Source organism: Neoarius graeffei, chromosome 28 (assembly GCF_027579695.1).
Source record: "Neoarius graeffei isolate fNeoGra1 chromosome 28, fNeoGra1.pri, whole genome shotgun sequence".
Lineage (NCBI taxonomy): Eukaryota > Metazoa > Chordata > Actinopteri > Siluriformes > Ariidae > Neoarius > Neoarius graeffei.
In genome coordinates, this window is record NC_083596.1 from 320870 (window position 1) to 343521 (window position 22652).

Consider the following 22652-nt stretch of genomic DNA (forward strand, 5'->3'; position numbering starts at 1 on the left):
TTGAGGTCAACAGCACTCCATCCTCGCTGTAAACAGTAGGGACAGAGCACTGCTTCCCCTTCCTGAGCCGCCGGATGGTTTGCCAGAACCTCTTTGAGGCCGACTGAAAGTCACTTTCCATGGCCTCACCAAACTCCTCCCACACCCAAGTTTTTGCTTCAGTGACTGCCAGAGCCACGTTCCGCTTGGCCCATTGGTATCTGTCAGCTGCCTCTGGAGACCCACAGGCTAAGCAAGCCCGATAGGACTCCTTCTTCAGCTTGACGGCTCCCCTCACCACAGGTGTCCACCACCGGGTTCAGGGATTACTGCCACAACAGGCACCAACAACTTTGCAGCCACAGCTCTGCACAGCCGTCTCAGCAATGGATGAGCAGAACATGGTCCACTCAGACTCAATGTCCCCAGCCTCCCCTGGTATGCAGTTGAAGCTCTGCTGGATGTGGCAGTTGAAGATCTAACAGACGGGAGCCTCCGCCAGACATTCCCAGCATATCCTCACTACACGTTTGGGCCTACCAGGTCTGTCCAGCCTTCTCCCCCACCATCTGATCCAGCTCGCCACCAGGTAGTGATCAGTTGACAGCTCTGCTCCTCTCTTCACCCAAGTGTCCAAGACATACGGTCGTAGATCAGATGAAATGACTACAAAGTCAATCATCGATCTATGGCCTAGGGTGTCCTTGTGCCACGTGCACTTATGGACACCCTTATGCTCAAACATGGTGTTTGTGATGGCCAAACCGTGCATGGCACAGAAGTCCAACAACTGAACATCACTTGGTTCAGATCGGGCAGGCCGTTCCTCCCAATCACACCCCTCCAGATCTCACCATCATTGCCCACATGAGCATTGAAGTCCCCCAGTAAAACAATGGAGTTCCCTTGTGGTGCACTGTCTAGCACCCCACTCAAGGACTCCAAGAAGGCTGGCTACTCTGAACTGCCATTTGGCACATAAGTACAAATGACAGTCAGAGACTGTTCCCCGACCCGAAGGCACAGGGAAATGACCCTCTCATTCACTGGGGAGAACTCCGATGTTAGCACGCCAAACTGGGGGGCTACCAATAGCCCCAACCCTGCCAGGTGCCGCTCACCCTTGGCAACTCCAGCATAGAAGAGAGTCCAACCACCCTCCAGGAAATTGGTTCCAGAGCCCAAGCTATGTGTAGAGGTGAGCCCAACTATATCTAGTCAGTACCGCTCAACCTCATGCACAAGCTCAGGCTCCTTTCCCACCAGAGAGGTGACATTCCATGTCTCAAAAGCCAGTTTTGTCAGCCGGGGATCAGTATGCCAGGGCCTCTGCCTTTGGCTGCCACCCGATCCACAGTGCACCAAACCCTTACGGCACTTCCTGCAGGTGGTGGGTCCACAGGAAAGTGGTTCTGTGTTGCTCATTCAGGCTGGGCCCGGCCGGGACCCACGGACATAGGCCCGGCCACCAGGCGTTCACCGACAAGCCCCTCCCCCAGGCCTGGTTCCAGGGTGGGGCCCCGGTATCCCTGGTCCAGGCGAGGGTACTCAGATACCTGTTTTTCCTTTCATAAGGGTCATTGTCTGATCTCTCATCTAGGACCTGTTTGCCTTGGGAGACCCTACCAGGGGCAAATGCCCTGACAACATAGCTCCTAGAATCCCTGAGGCACTCAAACCCCTCCACCACGTTAAGGTGGCAATTCAAGGAGGGGCTGATGAGTCACAAAACAAAAATAAATGCTTCAGTGAACAGATGATGATGAACATAAAATGGTGTTTATAACTGTGCTGTAATTAATGCTTCTGTTTCCTGCAGTGTTTGGTTCTGTCAGAGTCAGGACCAGCGCAGTGAGGTGAAAGGTGATCATTCTGCAGGAACAGGAACACTCCACTACAACATCTCATTTTATTTAAAGTTCAGTATTTGTACAGTGTTCAGAAGTGATCACTAAACCCTGCTGATGTGTCCAAGAGTCACTAAGAACATTGTACCTTCATCAACCTTCATCATCATCATCTTCACCTCAGAGCTCACAGCACTCTGAAAGATCTCACTCACATTCTTCACCACACTGAGGAGAAGCTGCAAAACTAAACCTTTATCAGTGTGAACTCTGACAGAGAAACATGGAATACTATTGCAGTCAAAATTAAAATAAACAAATATGCTTATGGTATTTATAATAAAATAAGAAATGCAGCAATAAATATATAAATGAGTCAGTAACAAGTTGTTTCCGTTTCCAGTTGAGAGTACGTCGTGCGCGTTCTGGCTGCCGCTTCTCACCAGAGCTTTTTTATTTTATTTTTATTTCTTTTTCTATTTTTTTTTCTGTGTGTTTGTGTAGTTTGATGTTTGAGTGTTTTGTCCGCCGGTTGTGGTGTAGCTCCGGACCCAGTTTTGGGCGTTGGTTCCCTCCAGGCCTTGGTTCGCAGTGGGTGATGCCTGCACTCCCAGCTGTGGACTGCAGTGAGCTCATTGCTCATTTTACATCATGGTTGTCCAGCGCTCTGCGCTTTAACGCTTGGCGTGATGTTCCGAGCGATGTTGTTCGGTGGTGTCGTGGCGGCTGTGCAGACGGTTTGGGACACACCAGCGCTCTGTGTGGCGGAGCTTCTCTGCTCGCTTTGTGGATCCACGGCGTGGTGTTCGACTGATGTTGCTGACGGCGTCACGGCGGCGGTGCTGGAGATGTGGGACTTGTTTTCGTGCGCCTTTTGGTGGGACTGTGGCTACTACACCACGGGAATTACATCCTGACCCCTACTTGGTGGACTTTTTACTATTTATTTATTTATTTATTTATTGATCATCTTTTTATTTATTTATTTTTCTTTCCTTGTCTATAATTGTAAAGCGTCCTTGGGTTTTTTGAAAGGCGCTATATAAATTTAACTTAGTAGTAGTAGTAGTAGTAGTAGTAATACTGAGATCATTACAATTAAAAATTGTTTCATTATTCTCATTTTCACAAATATCACCATCATATTTCTGTTTATTTTTATTTCCTAATTACAGGTTTCATTACTAAACTGATTTTATTATTTTTTAAAAGACTACTTTTATTGAATAATGACCATTTATTTCATTCTGTTGTAATCTGTCAGTCAACACCAGTAGGCAGAGTTAGAGAAGATCACTGGCTGTTCACACATTCAGGCCAAAGCTACAGCAACAAATGCAATTGTTATATGTATAAACCACGTTCTTTTCAGGTTGAAGCTTTAACCTGCTTTATTGCAGGACTGAGAGAATATTTCTGAACTCCATCACCACGACCCAAAGACTGTGGTAACACCAGCCTGAGACTGCCGAAGTCCTTCTGAAGGAACTGATACATGAACTGAACCACACAATTCATTACATCACTAGGTCTGTTTGATGTAATAATAATAATAATAATAATTATAAATTATTGGACGAGGCTGAACAAAATAGCATGATTTCTTGGTGGCGAGCAGCAATTATTTGTCGATGCTGAAGGCAGATACGAACAAATCACGATATTTTGTGAAAACCGAGTTCAATCATTTTTATCATTCAAATTCCTTTTTTTAAATACTGATTATAAAGTTTGCATGACAAGTCAAATGATAACAAAGAAATTGATCCATGTTGACAAAAGTGTGAAGTCACTGCGCATGAGCAGAGCGTTATTTGTAGACAGATATTTACAGTTAACTCAGCCAATCAAAACGGAGTAAAATTAATTTAAATGATAAATATAATTATTGGGGCAATGTATTACACACACACACACACACACACACAAACAAAATTTCTCTCTCTTAAATGCAGATAGGAAGTTATGATCAATATAATATAAATTTTTTGTGTTTTTGTTTGTTTGTTTGTTTCAGTTTTTTTAGTGTTTCAGGTTCAGAATGCTAATCTGGCTTCATGCCAGTTTACTCCAAATTCCAAACACAGGAAACAGCTCTATCCTTTTCATTAAAACACACACACACACACACACACACACACACACACACTTGACATATGGTTCTGTTATCTGACCTTTTGTGTAGTTTGTATTTTGAATTTTGTGTGTGTGTGTGTGTGTGTGTGTGTGTGTGTGTGTGTGTGTGAAATCTATCAGCTTCAGTTTCTCTATGTGGAAATAATAAAAGATGTATATAGTCAGGGGTTAAATTGGGCCGGGGCTGTCCGGGGCTGAGCCCCGGCACATAAGCTCGGAGCGGATGGCATATGATCATGCACACATCAAAAGCAACAAACCCTTTTCACGATTTTCAGTTCTGAATAATTAAATATCATTTTATTAATCAATAAACCCATGACTTTTATGAGATAGATCATAGTTTTCCTGATAACAAGATGACCTGTCAAAGCTATTTAGAACAGAACTTGCGATCAGAGATTCTGGTTTCTGGAACACTGCGTGGGTTGCCAATTCCGCTTTTTATAAGCGACTTTGGGGTTTCTTTTTTTGTGAGCTCGCTTTAAAAAAAAATCAGAAGTCGTGGTTTGCGGGTTTTTGGGCTTGTGTTTCAGCGTTGTGACTTGTTTATAATTTTCTCCGTACACCGTCTCCCCTTTTACCTGCATACGATCCTAATCCATCAGAGGTCATTATCATATTTTTTATTATTAAAAACAAAATATCAAATAATACTGAAGAGGGGAAAAAATAATACTGATCTAAATATGTTGTGTTTTTATTTTTAGACAGTATGTGTTTAGCAAAACTTTTGCTGCATTCAAATGATTGTGCTTCTATTTTGCTGCTATAATATGCTCATCTTATGTATGTTCTAGACAATACAAAAAGCACCACATGCCAAATAAATAATTGAATACATAATAATAACAATAATAATAAATGCTTCCAATGTTATAGTGTTGTTTGTATTTGGTTGCATTCACTGCATGAATATATTTGATTGACAATTTGACTGACAGTGTTTTGGCATATTTAACATTTATCCTCCAAAATAAATCAACTGTTTTGGTTTAAGATTGTGCAAGCCTTCAAATTTTCTCACTGAACATTTCTCCTTCACATTTTTCACCTGTAGGCATGTGACAAGATTTAACATGATATTGCTCAACCTACCTCTGTAAAGTCAGCTAACAACTTATTAAAATGCACCAGAATTCAGCAAATAACATGTATGATAATAAAAAACTTCTGGGGGAGGACCCCCAGACCCCCCACTAATCATTTCCTTCAAACCAATGTACAACAACCTGTACAATCTGTTACATTGGCCAACCAATCTACATTCAAACTGCCATAATGTGTAGGGGGGCACTACAAGACACACATAGGCCTACAACACACAGATAAGGTGTATATCTCTGTGCAATATGATATGGTTATCAAATTAGAGGGTTATTTTCCAAAAAGTATATTGGGGCAGGGCGGCGGGGGCAGGGGCGGGAACGAGGCAGAGCCCCCCCACATAACCAATCCCAATTTAACCCCTGTATATAGTGATTCCTTCTTACAAGTAATTTGTGGAAAAGATCTCACCAGACCAATATCACTTGAAATAGGAATCAAAACTGGCTGTCCATGGAGTGCTCTAAATTTCATCACTGCAATAAATCAATGGCTAAAATGGCTCTGTGCACATGCTCCACCCCAAGTCCTGTCACCTAACCCAGTCCAGGGCTATGCTGATGATGTGGTTGTCGCATCTCAAGATGACGGGATGATTAAAAACATGTTACCCCTATGCTCGAACATGGTGTTTGTTATGGACAAACCATGACTAGCACAGAAGTCCAATAACAAAACTGTGGGCGGTAAAAGAGAGCAACTGGACTTGCTTGAAGATTCTTGAAGACGTTTCACCTCTCATTCGAAAGGCTTCTTCAGTTCTGTCTGACTGGTAGGGAGTATCAGGTATTTATCCTCTCATGGATGAAAAGCTCATCTAAGGTGTCATTGAGTCATCCTGTTGGTGTGGGTCATTGGGGGCTGGTTGTGAACGGCCTCGAGAGCCGTTAGGATGATCAATGGATTGCCCGTTAGGGTGGTCAGTGGAATGCTGATTCTCTCTGTCCTCCTGTGAGTCACTGAAAACAGCTGGGTTTTGGTGTGCATTCAGTTGTCTGGGAAGTGTGCCAAGGACTGCATTGTAGGTGGCTGATAAATGATGTCTTAGACCCCCACCTCTGTTCAGTGATGGCCATTCCAGGTTGACAAAAATGGCTTCTTTAACTCCTCGCTCATACCAACGATCCTCTCTGGCTAAAATGCGTATGTTGCAATCCTGAAATGAGTGTCCTTTGTTGTTAAGATGAAGGTAGACAGCAGAGTCCTGGCCTGAGGAACTGGCTCTCCTGTGTTGAGCCATGCACCTGTGAAGCGGTTGCTTTGTTTCACCAATATACGAGTCCGTGCATTCCTCACTGCACTGAATGGCATACACAACGTTGTCCTGTTTGTGTCTGGGTATTCTGTCCTTAGGGTGGACCAGTTTCTGCTTCAGGGTGTTACTGGGTCTGAAATGTACCGGAATGTTGTGTTTGTAGAAGATCCTCCTGAGTTTCTCAGATAGACCAGAAACGTAGGGAATGACAATGTTCTTGCGTTTGTTCCTGTTATCCTCCTTGTCCATTCTGTTCCTTTTTCTGCTCTTGAGGAAAGACCAGTTGGTATACCCGCAGTTCTGAAGTGCTTTCTTGATGTGATTCTGCTCCTTCTCTTTTCCCTCTATCGTTGTAGGGATGTTCTGAGCCCTGTGTTGCAAGGTCCTAATGACCCCCAATTTGTGTTCGAGTGGGTGGTGAGAGTCAAAGAGTAGGTACTGGTCTGTGTGTGTGGGTTTCCGGTAGACCTTGATGCTCAGGCTTCTGTCTTGTCTAATGTGTACATCACAATCCAAGAAGGCTAGATTATTCCCACTGATGTCCTCCCAAGTGAAGTTGATGTTAATATTCACTGCATTGATGTGCTTAGAGAAGGCTTCCACCTCATGGGTTTTGATTTTAACCCTTTGGTGACTGACCCCTTGAAAATCGTTCCTCCAGGAACGATGATGTTTCAGTTGTCAAGACAATGGAAAAACTAAAATACAAAACAGAAAGATACGTCACAATGCTCTTGTGCACAAAACAAAATGCTCTTGTATTTTAGTTTTTCCGTTGTCTTGACAACTGAAACGTCATCGTTCCTGGAGGAACGATTTTCAAGGGGTCAGTCACCAAAGGGTTAACCCAGGTGTCATCCACATATCTGAACATGTGGCTGGGAGCAACTCCTGAAAAAGTGGTCAAAGCTTTATGTTCTACTTCCTCCATGTAAAGATTGGCCACAATAGGGGATACCGGTGAGCCCATGGCGCATCCATGTTTCTGTCTGTAGAAAATTTCATTAAACTGGAAATAAGTGGTAGTCAGGCAGAGGTCAAGCAGGGTGCAAATCTGGTCCGCGGTGAGGTTTGTTCTATCCAATAAGGTGCTGTCTTGAAGGAGTCATTTTCTAACAGATTCAACAGCTTCTGTGGTGGGAATGCAGGTGAACAGAGAAGTGACATCGTAGGAAACCATGGTTTCATCTGAGTCTAGTTTGAGGTCTGCAACTTTAGTAGCAAAATCTTGGGAGTTTTTGACGTGATGTGGTGTATTCCCAATGAGAGGAGCTTGGATGGTGGCTAGGTGTTTGGCAATGTTGTAAGTAACAGAGTTTATACTGCTGATGATAGGTCTGAGTGGAGCTCCTTCCTTGTGAATCTTGGGGAGTCCATATATGAGAGGAACGGCTTCCCCGGGTACAATCTGTAGTACAGAGATCGGTTGATGGCTTGGTCCTTTTCTAGTTGTTGCAGGCAGCTAACAACTTTCTTTTTGTAACAACTTGTGGGGTCCCTCTTTGAAGTTTCATAGGTGGTAGTGTCGCTGAGGAGACTGGTCATCCTGGAGTGGTAGTCTGCTGTGTTTAGCAACACTGTGCATCTCCCTTTGTCAGCAGGAAGGAAGGTGATGTTCCGGTCTCTTTGAAGCAATGTAATGCTGCTTTTCCACTACCAATGCGGCTGAGTTGGGCTGAGCCGTGCCGTGCTGAGTTGGGCTGAGTCAAGCTGAGTGGGGCTGTTGGAGTTGCATTTTGACTACAACCGCGCTGAACCGTGCTGGCTGGAAGTGGGTGGACACATTGGGTGGAGTTAGCGAAAGTGGGTGGACATCACGTTATGTCATTAGGCGGCGCAAACAGTGACATCAGTGATCTTTTAAGCGGTAGTCTCACGACCTGGATAGTAAACAATAAACATGGAGTCGTTAGTGTTGCTGGTCTTGGTGCTGTGGCTTGTTGTCACCGACAACGCCAACAGATACTGGCAAGAGCGTATAGATGAGGTGAGGCACATAAGGCTTCAGAAATTCTCGTAATTCGTAATTCTTCTTCTTCTGGGTTTATGGTGTTTACAGATCCCAGCGTGCTCGCGGGGCATGTGTGGGCATGTGAGGACACTCATCCTCACCAATCAGTGCACAGGGGAGTGTCTGCTCATGCCCCTAGCCCCACTCGGCTCGGTTTGGCTTGCTTCAGCCCTACTCCAAAACCATGCGAGTTTTGGGTGCTAAGCAGGGCTGAAGCGAGCTGAGTCGTGCTGCTCTAAGGTAGTAGAAATGCGAGCCGTGTTGGGCTGAAGTGAGCTGAAGCAAGCTGAAGTGAGCTGAAAAAGGGTAGTGGAAAAGGGCCATAAGAGCCCTCCTTTCTTGGATGGTGAGGTTGGAGGGGGGTGCTTTCGCACTGGACAGAGCAGCTGATATCTTCAGCCTAAATTGTTCTGCCTCTGTGTTGGTCAGATTGTTGTTTCTGATGGCTGACTCTGTGGCTGTGATGAGGTCTACCACTGGTATCCGCTCTGGTGAAATTGCAAAGTTAAGTCCCTTGGATAGAACATCTTTCTCTGGTTTAGATATGTGGATGACACCTGGGTTAAAATCAAAACCCATGAGGTGGAAGCCTTCTCTAAGCACATCAATGCAGTGGATATTAACATCAACTGCCAAACACCTAGCCTTCTTGGATTGTGATGTACACATTAGACAAGACAGAAGCCTGAGCATCGAGGTCTACCGGAAACCCACACACACAGACCAGTACCTACTCTTTGACTCTCACCACCCACTCGAACACAAATTGGGGGTCATTAGGACCTTGCAACACAGGGATCAGAACATCCCTACAACAATAGAGGGAAAAGAGAAGGAGCAGAATCACATCAAGAAAGCACTTCAGACCTGCGGGTATACCAACTGGTCTTTCCTCAAGAGCAGAAAAAGGAACAGAACGGACAAGGAGGATAACAGGAACAAACGCAAGAACATTGTCATTCCCTACATTTCTGGTCTATCTGAGAAACTCAGGAGGATCTTCTACAAACACAACATTCCGGTACATTTCAGACCCAGTAACACCTTGAAGCAGAAACTGGTCCACCCTAAGGACAGAATACCCAGACACAAACAGGACAACGTAGTGTATGCAATTCAGTGCAGTGAGGAATGTACAGACTCGTATATTGGTGAAACAAAGCAACCGCTTCACAGGCGCATGGCTCAACACAGGAGAGCCAGTTCCTCAGGCCAGGACTCTGCTGTCTACCTTCATCTTAACAACAAAGGACACTCATTTCAGGATTGCAACATATGCATTTTAGCCAGAGAGGATCGTTGGTATGAGCGAGGAGTTAAAGAAGCCATTTTTGTCAACCTGGAATGGCCATCACTGAACAGAGGTGGGGGTCTAAGACATCATTTATCATCATTTATCTGTTCCTACTTATTCAGGTGACATTGGGCATACCTAACCACCTGTGTTTTCTTTCTCTCCCCCCCCCCCCCCAAATCTGTCCCTCTGAGTTACATGGAGTCAACAGGAAATCTTTTGGTGGAGACAGTGGGGACCTCGACTGGCTATCGTAGCCTGCAGGGAATCGGCCGTCAGACATTCTGTCGCATGTCCCAGACCCGGTGAAATGTAACTGAATTGTCTTGGCCAGGCCTAAGGGTCCCATCTGCATCTCATCATTGCTGAGGAGTGTGCTCCCATCACCCAATCAAGCATCCAGCCAGAGCAGGTCATGATATATTTTTTACCATATTAACATGCCATTGTGCGTCATGCCTGATGTAAAGACTCTCGTCTCTGCGAGCCTACCACACAGATTTAATACTTGTCATTTTTAGGGCATACCTAACAACGTGTTTTCTTTCTCTCTCTCTCTCTCCCCCCCCCCCCCCATCTGTCCCTCTGAGTTACATGTTGATCCTGGGATTGAGATGCTGGCCTCTTCTGCCCCTCGGACCTGCTTGATCCATCCTGGTGCCCTGTGTCTGGTCGGAGTTTTATCGCACCGCTCCTGTGAAGGACGGCCCCATGAGGACAGTTGAGGGTTATACCTGTTAAAACTGTTAATATTATAGTCAGGCTGTCTGTTGTTGCCCAAATGAGGATGGGTTCCCTTTTGAGTCTGGTTCCTCTCGAGGTTTCTTCCTCATGTCGTCTGAGGGAGTTTTTCCTTGCCACCGTCGCCACAGGCTTGCTCATTGGGGATAGATTAGGGATAAAATTAGCTCATGTTTTAAGTCGTTCAAATTCTGTAAAGCTGCTTTGCGACAATGTTTATTGTTAAAAGCGCTGTACAAATAAACTTGATTTGATTTGATTTGATTTATCAGCCACCTACAATGCAGTCCTTGGCACACTTCCCAGACAACTGAATGCACACCAAAACCCAGCTGTTTTCAGTGACTCACAGGAGGACAGAGAGAATCAGCATTCCATTGACCACCCTAACGGGCAATCCATTGATCATCCTAATGACTCTCGAGGCTGTTCACAACAGCCCCCAGTGACCCACACCAACAGGATGACTCAATGACACCTTAGATGAGCTTTTCATCCATGAGAGGATAAATACCTGATGCTCCCTACCAGTCAGACAGAACTGAGGAAGTCTTTCGGATGAGAGGTGAAACGTCTTCAAGAATCTTCAAGCAAGTCCAGTTGCTCTCTTTTACCACCCACAGTTTACTATGACCTGGATGACTGAGAATCTTCACAGACATCCAATAACAAAACACCACTTGGGTTCAGATCGGGGAGGCCGTTCCTCCCAACCACACCCCTCCATGTTGTCATGCACTGATAAATTCCTGGCATGGTCTGGCCTACAAGTAAAGCACAGTAAATGTGCAGTTTTCTATGAGAGGAGGAGTGGTGGCAATCGCTGGTATAGATCAAAGGCTGACCAGCCCCCCTCTTTTAACATCTTAGACCAGCCACTCAGAGTGTATGCCAGACATGAGACCTATAATTATCTGGGCCATAAATTTAACATTGCTGGAGAATGGAATCAACAAGTGAATGACATGGCACATCAGTTTATGACCAGACTGGACCTCATTGATGCAGCATGTCTTCATGTGATTTTTAAACTGCAAGCAATATGAGACAGCTTTTTCTAAAATCCAACATCTTTTTGCGAATGTTCATATCCCACAAAATGTGTTGTGTGAAATGGACAATAAAACCATCCAGGTGATTAGGAAATGGTTTTGTCTCAATACACACTCCACAAGATGTTTTATTTTTCAGAAAAGACAGGACGGGGGGCTTGGAGTTCCAAACTGCATGTGGGAGTACACAGCCACAAGACAGTCTCACCTCACCAACATGTTGAATTGTGATGATACCAGCATGAGGCAGATGGCTAGAGCATCCTTATTGCTGGACTTTAAAAAACAGAGGGTGCTACACACATGTGGTGGGGAGGACAGCTTCCTGGGCTTTAAAAGGAAAGCCAACGAGAAGCTGGATGGACGGGCACAGGGATTTGGTGTGTCATCAGACTGGCCAGATTTAAATGACCTATGCAGGAGGACAGGTACTGAACTAAAGTGGACCTCCCACTTCCAACCTGTAGAGGTCTCTGATGCAGTGGTGGAGGACGCACTTGTTACCGTGGAAGCTGTATCATAACAACATTGTTCACCTGCTCCAACCTACAACATCAAGGCAGACTCTCCAGACTATTCAAAGAGCCCAAAATATGGAGTATTGGTCTAATTTAAAACTCCAAGGAAAGTTGGCGAAACTGCCCTGTGCGGACCACTCTGTGTCACATACCATCTATAGTACTGCCACCATCAGTGAGGAGATTCTTATTTTCTGTGTAAAAGCACATCTGCAGGTTCTCCCCACAAAGTACAACTTATCACTCTGGTTTCCCTCCTTCTATTCACCCCTCTGCATGCTGCATGACCCCCCTCAACACCTGGAGTCAATAGCCCATATCATGAACAGCTGTCCATCATTTAAAGGATTATATACTGCCAGACACGACAGACTTGTGGACCTCATTGCTGCTCAGATCCCCTGTGTGGCTGATGAGCAGATTTTTAAACATACTACTGTACAGTCTGAATGGTTTAACTCACCTGTAAACACTTTTTCAGGAATTGCTAACACACCAGATATGGTTATTATCTCTAAGAATAGCAAATTAGTTAAAATATTTGAGGTATCATGTTCATTTGACTTGTTTATGGAGGATTCTTACTGCTCTAAGATTCTAAAATACCAGTCATTGATATTTGCAATTGAGAACCTTGGGTACAAATGCCAGATCATTGTGCTAGTGTTTGGTAGTCTATGTCATGTACATAGACTGGTGGTCCGTGGACTCTGTATTGGGGGGCTATCTAAAATAAGGGCCAAACAGTTGGCAAAGTACTGTTCAATCTCAGCAATTATAGGGAGTATGTTTATTTGGAAAAGATGTTTTCTATATCCTTGAAGTTGTAAAATCCATAGCAATGTGCTGTATTGTCTTAATCTGTCGGATCATTCAGAAAATTTGATTCCTAAATGAAATTTAACTTGTAATGTGGGATCAAATAAAGTACATAAAATGTGTGAACTCTATTAGCTTCAGTTTCTCCTCCAAACACATTTTAGGGAAACGCGCCGTGTTTGTTGTCCCTCAGACTGAGGCAGAGTGTGTAACATGACTGCTGACTGACACTTCACAACATTCTGTGTATTTTTATTACAACAGATAATCTGATGTGGAGATAAAAATGAAATTGTGATTTTTTTTTTCTTTGCAAGGCAGGAAGTTTATACCAGCTGCTGCTGCACCTGAGCGTTCTCACAAAACTACAAGTTTTACAAATCTTGAAAATAGCATCAGCTGATAAATTTTGTCTAGTTATTTGATCAACTAAAGAAGGAAGGGATCAAATTTCAAAGTTCACTGAGGTCCACCATGTTGTTCCATCTCTCTGGAAGCAAGCAGAGCTTCACCTCACAATTTATTCGCAGGTCGTAGAAACCCACTGAGTGACCAGCAAAGTGATCAAGAGCAAAAGATCAATCAAGGAATGTGGCATTATGAAATAAATATAAAGTAATTAAGTAAATGTAACCTTCTGAAGTAAATGTGTCATTATGAAATAAATGTAGTTTTGAAATAAATACATCATTATGAAATACAATATATGTGTAATAATGAAGTGAATGTGTCATGAAATAAATGTTGTTGTTGTTGTTGTTGTTCTTTTATCTGCAGGGTGTCCGCGGAGTCTAAAAAAGTCTAAAAAAGTCTAAAATTACACATTTTCAATTTTAGGCCTAAAAAAGTCTAAAATACAGAGATATTTTGCACTGTTGGTCTAAAATCTCATTTGGGTAATTTAAGACCTAGGTTACGTGCAGAATTATTCTGCACGTAGAAAATCTTCCCGGAAGTTCCTTTCAGCACCTAGATGTCACCCGGGATTGGTTAGCATCTCGGTGCTGAAAGGAACTTCCGGGAAGATTTTCTAGTTTCGGTTGTGTTGCCAGATTGGGCGGTTTAAAGTGCGTTTTAGCGGGTTTTGAACATATTTTGGGCTGGAAAACATCAGCAGTATCTGGCAACACTGCCGGCGGGAAGATTTTCTAGTTCCAGTTTACAGTGCTGACTCAGTTCGTGCAATTGCTGGTGTTGCGTAGGCTACCGTGTAAGCTCTGTCAATTTCAGCGACAAATTAAAAATGGAAGCGGACGAATTGGTTCCTAAAAGAACTAGTAAGGGGTCAGTCATCTGGCATTTTTTTGGATATTGCGAGGAGGACGTGGAACAGCAAATGCCAGTTTGTAAAGTGTGCAAAAAAAATCCTGTCATCACAAAAGGCAGCAGCACGACAAATATGTTCCATCACCTGAAAACTCACCTGGTACAGTATGAAGAGTCTCTTAAACTCCGAACTACTTGCCCACGAGCTAAAACCCCCCACAAGCTAAACAAATGACCCCAGCGGCCTCGTTCTCCAAAGCCCCCCATATGAGAAACCGAGTCAGAGATGGAGAGCTATAACGGATGCAATCACTAACGTCATTGCCGAAGACATGATCCCAGTTAGTATAGTGGAAAAACCAGGCTTCCAAAAATTACTAAACACACTCGATCCCAAATATGAGTTGCCTGGTCGCAGACATTTTACAGAGAAGGCAATACCGGAATTCTACACATCTGAGAGGCAGAGCCAGAAAACATTCAGTTCAAAAGTGTGCAAAGAGAGAAATGATGTTTTGCAGATCTCTCTCTTCTCTCCCTCAATCTCTCTCTCTCTCTTGTGAATGTTCCAGTGGTTCTCAGTAGTCAGGTTAAGAGCTTGGAGATCTATTTTTTAAATAATTTAATGAAAGAGCACTTTTCTTATTTAGGCTAAATGTCTTTCTCAGTGTCGAGCTGCACTTTATTGGTTTGAGCTCTGAGCAGCTCTGTATTGTATTCCCCTTTTGTTGCAATTTTCAAGATTGTTTTTGCAGTTTGTGCCACATCTTTGTTGAATAAAAATAGTCTTATTTCAATTCAATTGTGATTAATCACTAACATGAAAATTTAAAATTTGTTGAAAACCACCTGTAAAGTTAACCAAGAATGTTATTTAATCTGTAGGGATTGTAGTGAAAACAGTAAAGAGTAAAAGTTAGATTTCATGGGGTCCTTTAGAGGAGATTTAAATATATCGAGATATATATCGTATATCGTGAAATGGAGAAAATGTATCGGGATATTCATTTTTTCCCATATCGCACAGCCCGATTGTCATGGTTTGTAGCAAAATGGGCAAATGCAAGTTTAACGACTGCTGGCTTGAACGCAATGATTTCGTAGACTGGTTAAAACGTGTACCAAACAATCCGTTTGAGGCGTACTGCACATTGTGCAAAAGAACACTCAAACTCAGCACCCTGGGTGTAAAGGCACCGGAATCGCACGCGAAAGCGGAGAAGCACCAGGCTGCCCATAAAAGTCTGCAACAATCGCATGCCATCACTCAATTTTGTTCACCATTGTCAGTTCCAAGCACATCTCGAGACGGTGTATCAGCTAACTCCGTGCAAACTGTAACATTACAACACGCAAACCGTATGGAATCGAATGCCTCATCCTCAAGTGATTTGCGGGATGTCTTTGGCTCCACTGCAACTTAGTTCCTCATTAATGCAAGCGCGCACCCTCGGGATGTAATGAGTTCATTGGTGAATGATAATAAATTTTGTTATTTCGAAAGTAATTCAGGCTCTCCCAATTTTCTTTATTTTTTTGTGCGGCATAAGTCTTAAATTTTAACCTGCTATGGTCTTAAAAAGGTCTTAAAAAGTCTTAAATTGAACTTGTTCAAGCCTGCAGACACCCTGTATCTGTAACTGCTTATCCCATGCGGGGTCGCGGGGGGCAAGCTGGAGCCTATCCCAGCTGACCATGGGCGAGAGGCAGGGTGCACCCTCGACAAGTTGCCAGCTCATCGCAGGGCTGACACACACATAGAGACACAAACAACCATTCACACTCACAGTCAATTTAGAGCCACCAATTAACCTAACCTGCATGTCTTTGGACTGTGGGGGAAACCGGAGCACCCGGAGGAAACCCACGCGGAGAACATGCAAACTCCACACAGAAAGGCCCTCGCCAGCCACGGGGCTTGAACCCCGAACCTTCTTGCTGTGAGGCGACAGTGATAACTACTACACTACTGTGCCGCCATTTTGAAATACAAACATGTTATTATAAAACAACCTGAAATGACCATGATATTGTGAAAAAGATGAGGACGCAATAACAATTTATAATATATCAGTATTATTTATTTATTCTCTCAAGTATATATTTATTCCTGCATTAAGCATTTTATTATTTATATCATAGGTGTATTTATTTTTATTAGAACAGAATTCCATAATCCATGATCACACCTCGAGGATCTCTGCTGTACCTGGAGATTTCTTCTGTACCTTTAATTCTCACAGTGAGTTATTTGAATTAATCTGTTCTGGAGTTTGGGGAATGTGTGTGTGTCAGTTCCCCAACTTGAGAACTTTCCCTTTCTCACTTTTTGAGGATCTTTAACACTCTTTATTCTTTCACTTTTCTAAAACACACGTCAGTGTCTCCTTCAGCTTGTCCCCTAACCTCAGGGCTTCAGGGTCTATTTGTTTGTTGTTGACCTGCATTTTCTCTCTTCATCACATCATGTTTAAAGTGAAAAAGCTGAGAGGCAGTGCTGGGATTCGAACACACAACCTCCTGAGCATTAGGATAAACAGATAACTTCTGGGATTTCAAAGATAATAAAGCTTTCTTAAAAAAATTCGCATGATTGTCTAATTGTTCTACAACCATTATGTGCGTGTGTGTGTGTGTCACACCTGGTAAGGCGAATAAGGATGGAAAATACCAGCAGTTGTAGATGCCAGTCGAGTCCCCAGCGCAGGACATCCACAGGTTCTCGTATACATCAGAGGTGATGATGGCGCTGCCATCATTGCTCGACTCTTTCCAGGCTTGGACCTGCAGCGAGGCGGCGGCAGTCACACACCCCAAAAACCCTGCACACAGCCCACAAACCTGCACCGTGTCTTTCATCTTGTCTTCTTACACACATACACACTGAGGAATGTTGTACACATTGGTTTACGCTGGGGTGTGTGTGTGTGTGTGTGTGTAGGGGTGTGTGTCTTGATCTGCATGAACTACTGTTGTGTTATCACCACACTATAAACCATGACACCACACTCCATAAACCATGCTTACTGCCCACACACACATACACACACACACACACACACACACACACACACACACTGTAACACAGTAGTGTTTGATCCAGCGCTATGATAGAGGGGTGAGTGAGTGCATCACTCATATCACCATCACTGTCAATTATTAACACACACACACACACACACACACACACACAGAGCATTACCCCAGCTCAGGGAAACAGAAATATAATACAGGCAGCTGGTGGAAGATGTTTTTCTTCATCACTCCTGAACTCTGCAGTTGTGTTCACACCTGGAACATTAACACTGTATAACATCTGGAACATCTGCTGTATATTGCTACAGTGATTTTAAAAATCTAAATTATAATTGCACTTCTTTAACTTGCCCTGTTGTTAGTTTATGTTCTGTCTGGTTGTTCCAGTAGGAGCATAAACAAGCTCCAGTTGGCCCCAAATGCAGCAGTGAGAGTCCTGACCAGAACCAGAAGATACAACCACAGCACCCCATCTTACCCACACTGCATTGGTTCCCAGTAAAATTCCACATTGATTATAAAATTCCAGTAATGACCTATAAAGTGCTGAATGGTCTCGCACTGCACTACCTGAGTGAACTCTATAAACCCACCACACCTGCACACCTGCTTCCATCTGAAGGTTCAGGCTTATCATTAATATCCAGAATACAGTGAAGGGAAATACATCTTCAGACACTGCCGTTTTTGTTATTTAATATACTTACAGTGCATATACACACCAAATATACACACATAATGTGTTTTGACTTGGTACTTCATACTGAATATGAACATAAACGTATGTATAAACATGGATGTTTAAGAACAAAATTTGATATGTAAAAGATATTCAGATACCAAAAACGATCTTCTGCTGCAGAGCCATTGTCGATTAAAGCTTCGGGGTGTGTACAGTGAGAAGTAATTCACCTAATTTCTACAGCACTGTAGTTAAATATTGATCCATTCATCTCAGTAAACTGTCTTCAGTTCCCCAACATTATGAGGGTTCCTTTGATGGAGTCACAATTTCAACAGTGTCCATAGATCTCCACTGGGAATGGCACTCAGGTCAGGAGATCGGCTCCGCAATGCGGGGCCTTCTTGAGTTATTGTGGCAGTATGTTTGGGGTCAGTGTTGAACTGTTTGTCTTCGGTGCCTCACCCTGTGTTCCTGCTTGACTTATCCTCTTTTTTCTTCTGCCCCAAGGTTCTGCACTCGTCTCTCATACGGACACACTGAAGAGTTATACTTCCCAAAGCCAGTCCAAATCTCACCTGTCCGTCAATGGATTCTTCTCAATACATTACTCTTATTCACAATCTGCTCACACTGAACATCCTGTAAACACACTCAGTACTGTGTGTCTTTACTCTTCTACAACTGAACGGTGGTGGCATCTGTTAGTCTCGTGAGTCCATGGACCTGCGCCTGGAGAGTCATGTTTCAGACCCTCCTGTGAATAAAGAGGCCTATGTGGGAGTAATAGTCACTTGTCGCAGCGACCACACTTGAAAGCGCGGTCCTCCTATGTTGCTCTAATGCTGTTCCTCCAGCGAGTTCACTCCTTTTCAGCAGCTAACCTCAGCTTCTCTTCTCCTCTTTTCAGACCTCTGTGTAGGTCCATCCTCCAGCTACAACCCCGATTCCAAAAAAGTTGGGACAAAGTACAAATTGTAAATAAAAACGGAATGCAATGATGTGGAAGTTTCAAAATTCCATATTTTATTCAGAATAGAACATAGATGACATATCAAATGTTTAAACTGATAAAATGTATCATTTAAAGAGAAAAATTAGGTGATTTTAAATTTCATGACAACACCACATCTCAAAAAAGTTGGGACAAGGCCATGTTTCCCACTGTGAGACATCCCCTTTTCTCTTTACAACAGTCTGTAAACGTCTGGGGACTGAGGAGACAAGTTGCTCAAGTTTAGGGATAGGAATGTTAACCCATTCTTTTTTTTTAAAGATTTTTTTTGGGCTTTTTTCACCTTTATTATTGGATAGGACAGTGTAGAGACAGGAAATGAGCAGGAAGGGATTGGGAAATGACCTCAGGCCGGAATCGAACCCGGGTCCCTGGATTTATGGTATGGTGCCTTATCCACCTGAGCCACAACGTCCCCAACCCATTCTTGTCTAATGTAAGATTCTAGTTGTTCAACTGTCTTAGGTCTATTTTGTCGTATCTTCCATTTTATGATGCGCCAAATGTTTTCTATGGGTGAAAGATCTGGACTGCCGGCTGGCCAGTTCAGTACCCGGACCCTTCTTCTACGCAGCCATGATGCTGTAATTGATGCAGTATGTGGTTTGGCATTGTCATGTTGGAAAATGCAAGGTCTTCCCTGAAAGAGACGTCGTCTGGATGGGAGCATATGTTGCTCTAGAACCTGGATATACCTTTCAGCATTGATGGTGTCTTTCCAGATGTGTAAGCTGCCCATGCCACACACACTAATGCAACCCCATACCATCAGAGATGCAGGCTTCTGAACTGAGCAATATCAGAAAGGAGTTCGACAGTGTAAAATTGCAAAGAGTTTGAACATATCATCATCTACAGTGCATAATATCATCAAAAGATTCAGAGAATCTGGAAGAATCTCTGTGCGTAAGGGTCAAGGCCGGAAAACCATACTGGGTGCCCGTGATCTTCGGGCCCTTAGACGGCACTGCATCACATACAGGCATGCTTCTGTATTGGAAATCACAAAATGGGCTCAGGAATATTTCCAGAGAACATTATCTGTGAACACAATTCACCGTGCCATCCGCCGTTGCCAGCTAAAACTCTATAGTTCAAAGAAGAAGCCGTATCTAAACATGATCCAGAAGCGCAGACGTCTTCTCTGGGCCAAGGCTCATTTAAAATGGACTGTGGCAAAGTGGAAAACTGTTCTGTGGTCAGACGAATCAAAATTTGAAGTTCTTTATGGAAATCAGGGACGCCGTGTCATTCGGACTAAAGAGGAGAAGGACGACCCGAGTTGTTATCAGCGCTCAGTTCAGAAGCCTGCATCTCTGATGGTATGGGGTTGCATTAGTGCGTGTGGCATGGGCAGCTTACACATCTGGAAAGACACCATCAATGCTGAAAGGTATATCCAGGTTCTAGAGCAACATATGCTCCCATCCAGATGACCAGGGGTTAAATTGGGCCGGGGCTGTCCGGGGCTGAGCCCCGGCACATAAGCTCGGAGTGGATGGCATATGATCACGCACACATCAAAAGCAACAAACCCTTTTCATGATATTCAGTTCTGAATAATTAAATATCGTTTTATTAATCAATAAACCCATGACTTTTATGAGATAGATCATAGTTTTCCTGATAACAAGACGATCTGTCAAAGCTATTTAGAACAGAACTTGAGATCAGAGATTCTGGTTTCTGGAACACTGCGTGGGTTGCCAATTCCGCTTTTTATAAGCGACTTTGGGGTTTCTTTTTTTGTGAGCTCGCTTTAAAAAAAAATCAGAAGTCGTGGTTTGCGGGTTTTTGGGCTTGTGTTTCAGCGTTGTGACTTGTTTATAATTTTCTCCGTACACCGTCTCCCCTTTTACCTGCATACGATCCTAATCCATCAGAGGTCATTATCATATTTTTTATTATTAAAAACAAAATATCAAATAATACTGAAGAGGGGAAAAAATAATACTGATCTAAATATGTTGTGTTTTTATTTTTAGACAGTATGTGTTTAGCAAAACTTTTGCTGCATTCAAATGATTGTGCTTCTATTTTGCTGCTATAATATGCTCATCTTATGTATGTTCTAGACAATACAAAAAGCACCACATGCCAAATAAATAATTGAATACATAATAATAACAATAATAATAAATGCTTCCAATGTTATAGTGTTGTTTGTATTTGGTTGCATTCACTGCATGAATATATTTGATTGACAATTTGACTGACAGTGTTTTGGCATATTTAACATTTATCCTCCAAAATAAATCAACTGTTTTGGTTTAAGATTGTGCAAGCCTTCAAATTTTCTCACTGAACATTTCTCCTTCACATTTTTCACCTGTAGGCATGTGACAAGATTTAACATGATATTGCTCAACCTACCTCTGTAAAGTCAGCTAACAACTTATTAAAATGCACCAGAATTCAGCAAATAACATGTATGATAATAAAAAACTTCTGGGGGAGGACCCCCAGACCCCCCACTAATCATTTCCTTCAAACCAATGTACAATCTGTTACATTGGCCAACCAATCTACATTCAAACTGCCATAATGTGTAGGGGGGCACTACAAGACACACATAGGCCTACAACACACAGATAAGGTGTATATCTCTGTGCAATATGATATGGTTATCAAATTAGAGGGTTATTTTCCAAAAAGTATATTGGGGCAGGGCGGCGGGGGCAGGGGCGGGTACGAGGCAGAGCCCCCCCACATAACCAATCCCAATTTAACCCCTGCAGACGACGTCTCTTTCAGGGAAGACTTTGCATTTTCCAACATGACAATGCCAAACCACATACTGCATCAATTACAGCATCATGGCTGTGTAGAAGAAGGGTCCGGGTACTGAACTGGCCAGCCTGTAGTCCAGATCTTTCACCCATAGAAAACATTTGGCGTGTCACAAAATGGAAGATACGACAAAAAAGACCTAAGACAGTTGAGCAACTAGAATCCTACATTAGACAAGAATGGGTTAACATTCCTATCCCTAAACTTGAGCAACTTGTCTCCTCAGTCCCCAGACGTTTACAGACTGTTGTAAAGAGAAAAGGGGATGTCTCACAGTGGGAAACATGGCCTTGTCCCAACTTTTTTGAGATGTGTTGTTGTCATGAAATTTAAAATCACCTAATTTTTCTCTTTAAATGATACATTTTATCAGTTTAAACATTTGATATGTCATCTATGTTCTATTCTGAATAAAATATGGAATTTTGAAACTTCCACATCATTGCATTCCGTTTTTATTTACAATTTGTACTTTGTCCCAACTTTTTTGGAATCGGGGTTGTAGTTTCACTCACTCCCACACATCAAGTAATACACTGATACAACACACATGCAACACAAACACACACCATGAATAAAAAACTAATGAAAATGAGATGTGCACAGGTACAAACCCTGATGGAGAGAGGATTTATGTTCAACGCTTGTGTTCTGGTGATGTGAATTTGAATTTTATGAATTTATTTATGAATGAATTTATTTGAATTTATTTTTTTTTTAATTTGAATTTATTTATTTATTTCGAACATTTCGAACATGTATAAAAATGTATGTAACTATTTGTACATACAAAAGAAAGAAAATGAAAAAGTGACAAAAAAAGAATAAATAAAATAACAATGAGCTAAGACATTACAATACACCACACATTGTTCGAAAAAGGAGTGGGAAGAAGTACAACACTTTTTTTAATTTCCCACCCCTTTTTAACTACCCTGAAATCCAAACTACATCAATACACCTATAAAAATATATACCATATATACACTTCATGAATATCTATATAAATATATAATTACAAAAATATATAACATACCATATAGGGCGGCACAGTAGTGTAGTGGTTAGCACTGTCGCCTCACAGCAAGAAGGTCCGGGTTCGAG

The 22652-nt window shown here is 42.8% G+C and overlaps 1 protein-coding gene across 1 annotated transcript in view; it reads right to left on the reverse strand.

Moving 5' to 3' along the window:
* cldn15b (claudin 15b) overlaps positions 1 to 16884 on the reverse strand; it is a 34057-nt gene extending 17173 nt beyond the window's left edge. The window contains exon 1 of the mRNA XM_060913132.1: positions 16668 to 16884. Within this exon, the coding sequence (XP_060769115.1) occupies positions 16668 to 16884 (217 nt within the window). The remainder of the gene's footprint in view (positions 1 to 16667) is intronic.
* Between the last annotated feature and the right edge of the window lie 5768 nt (positions 16885 to 22652).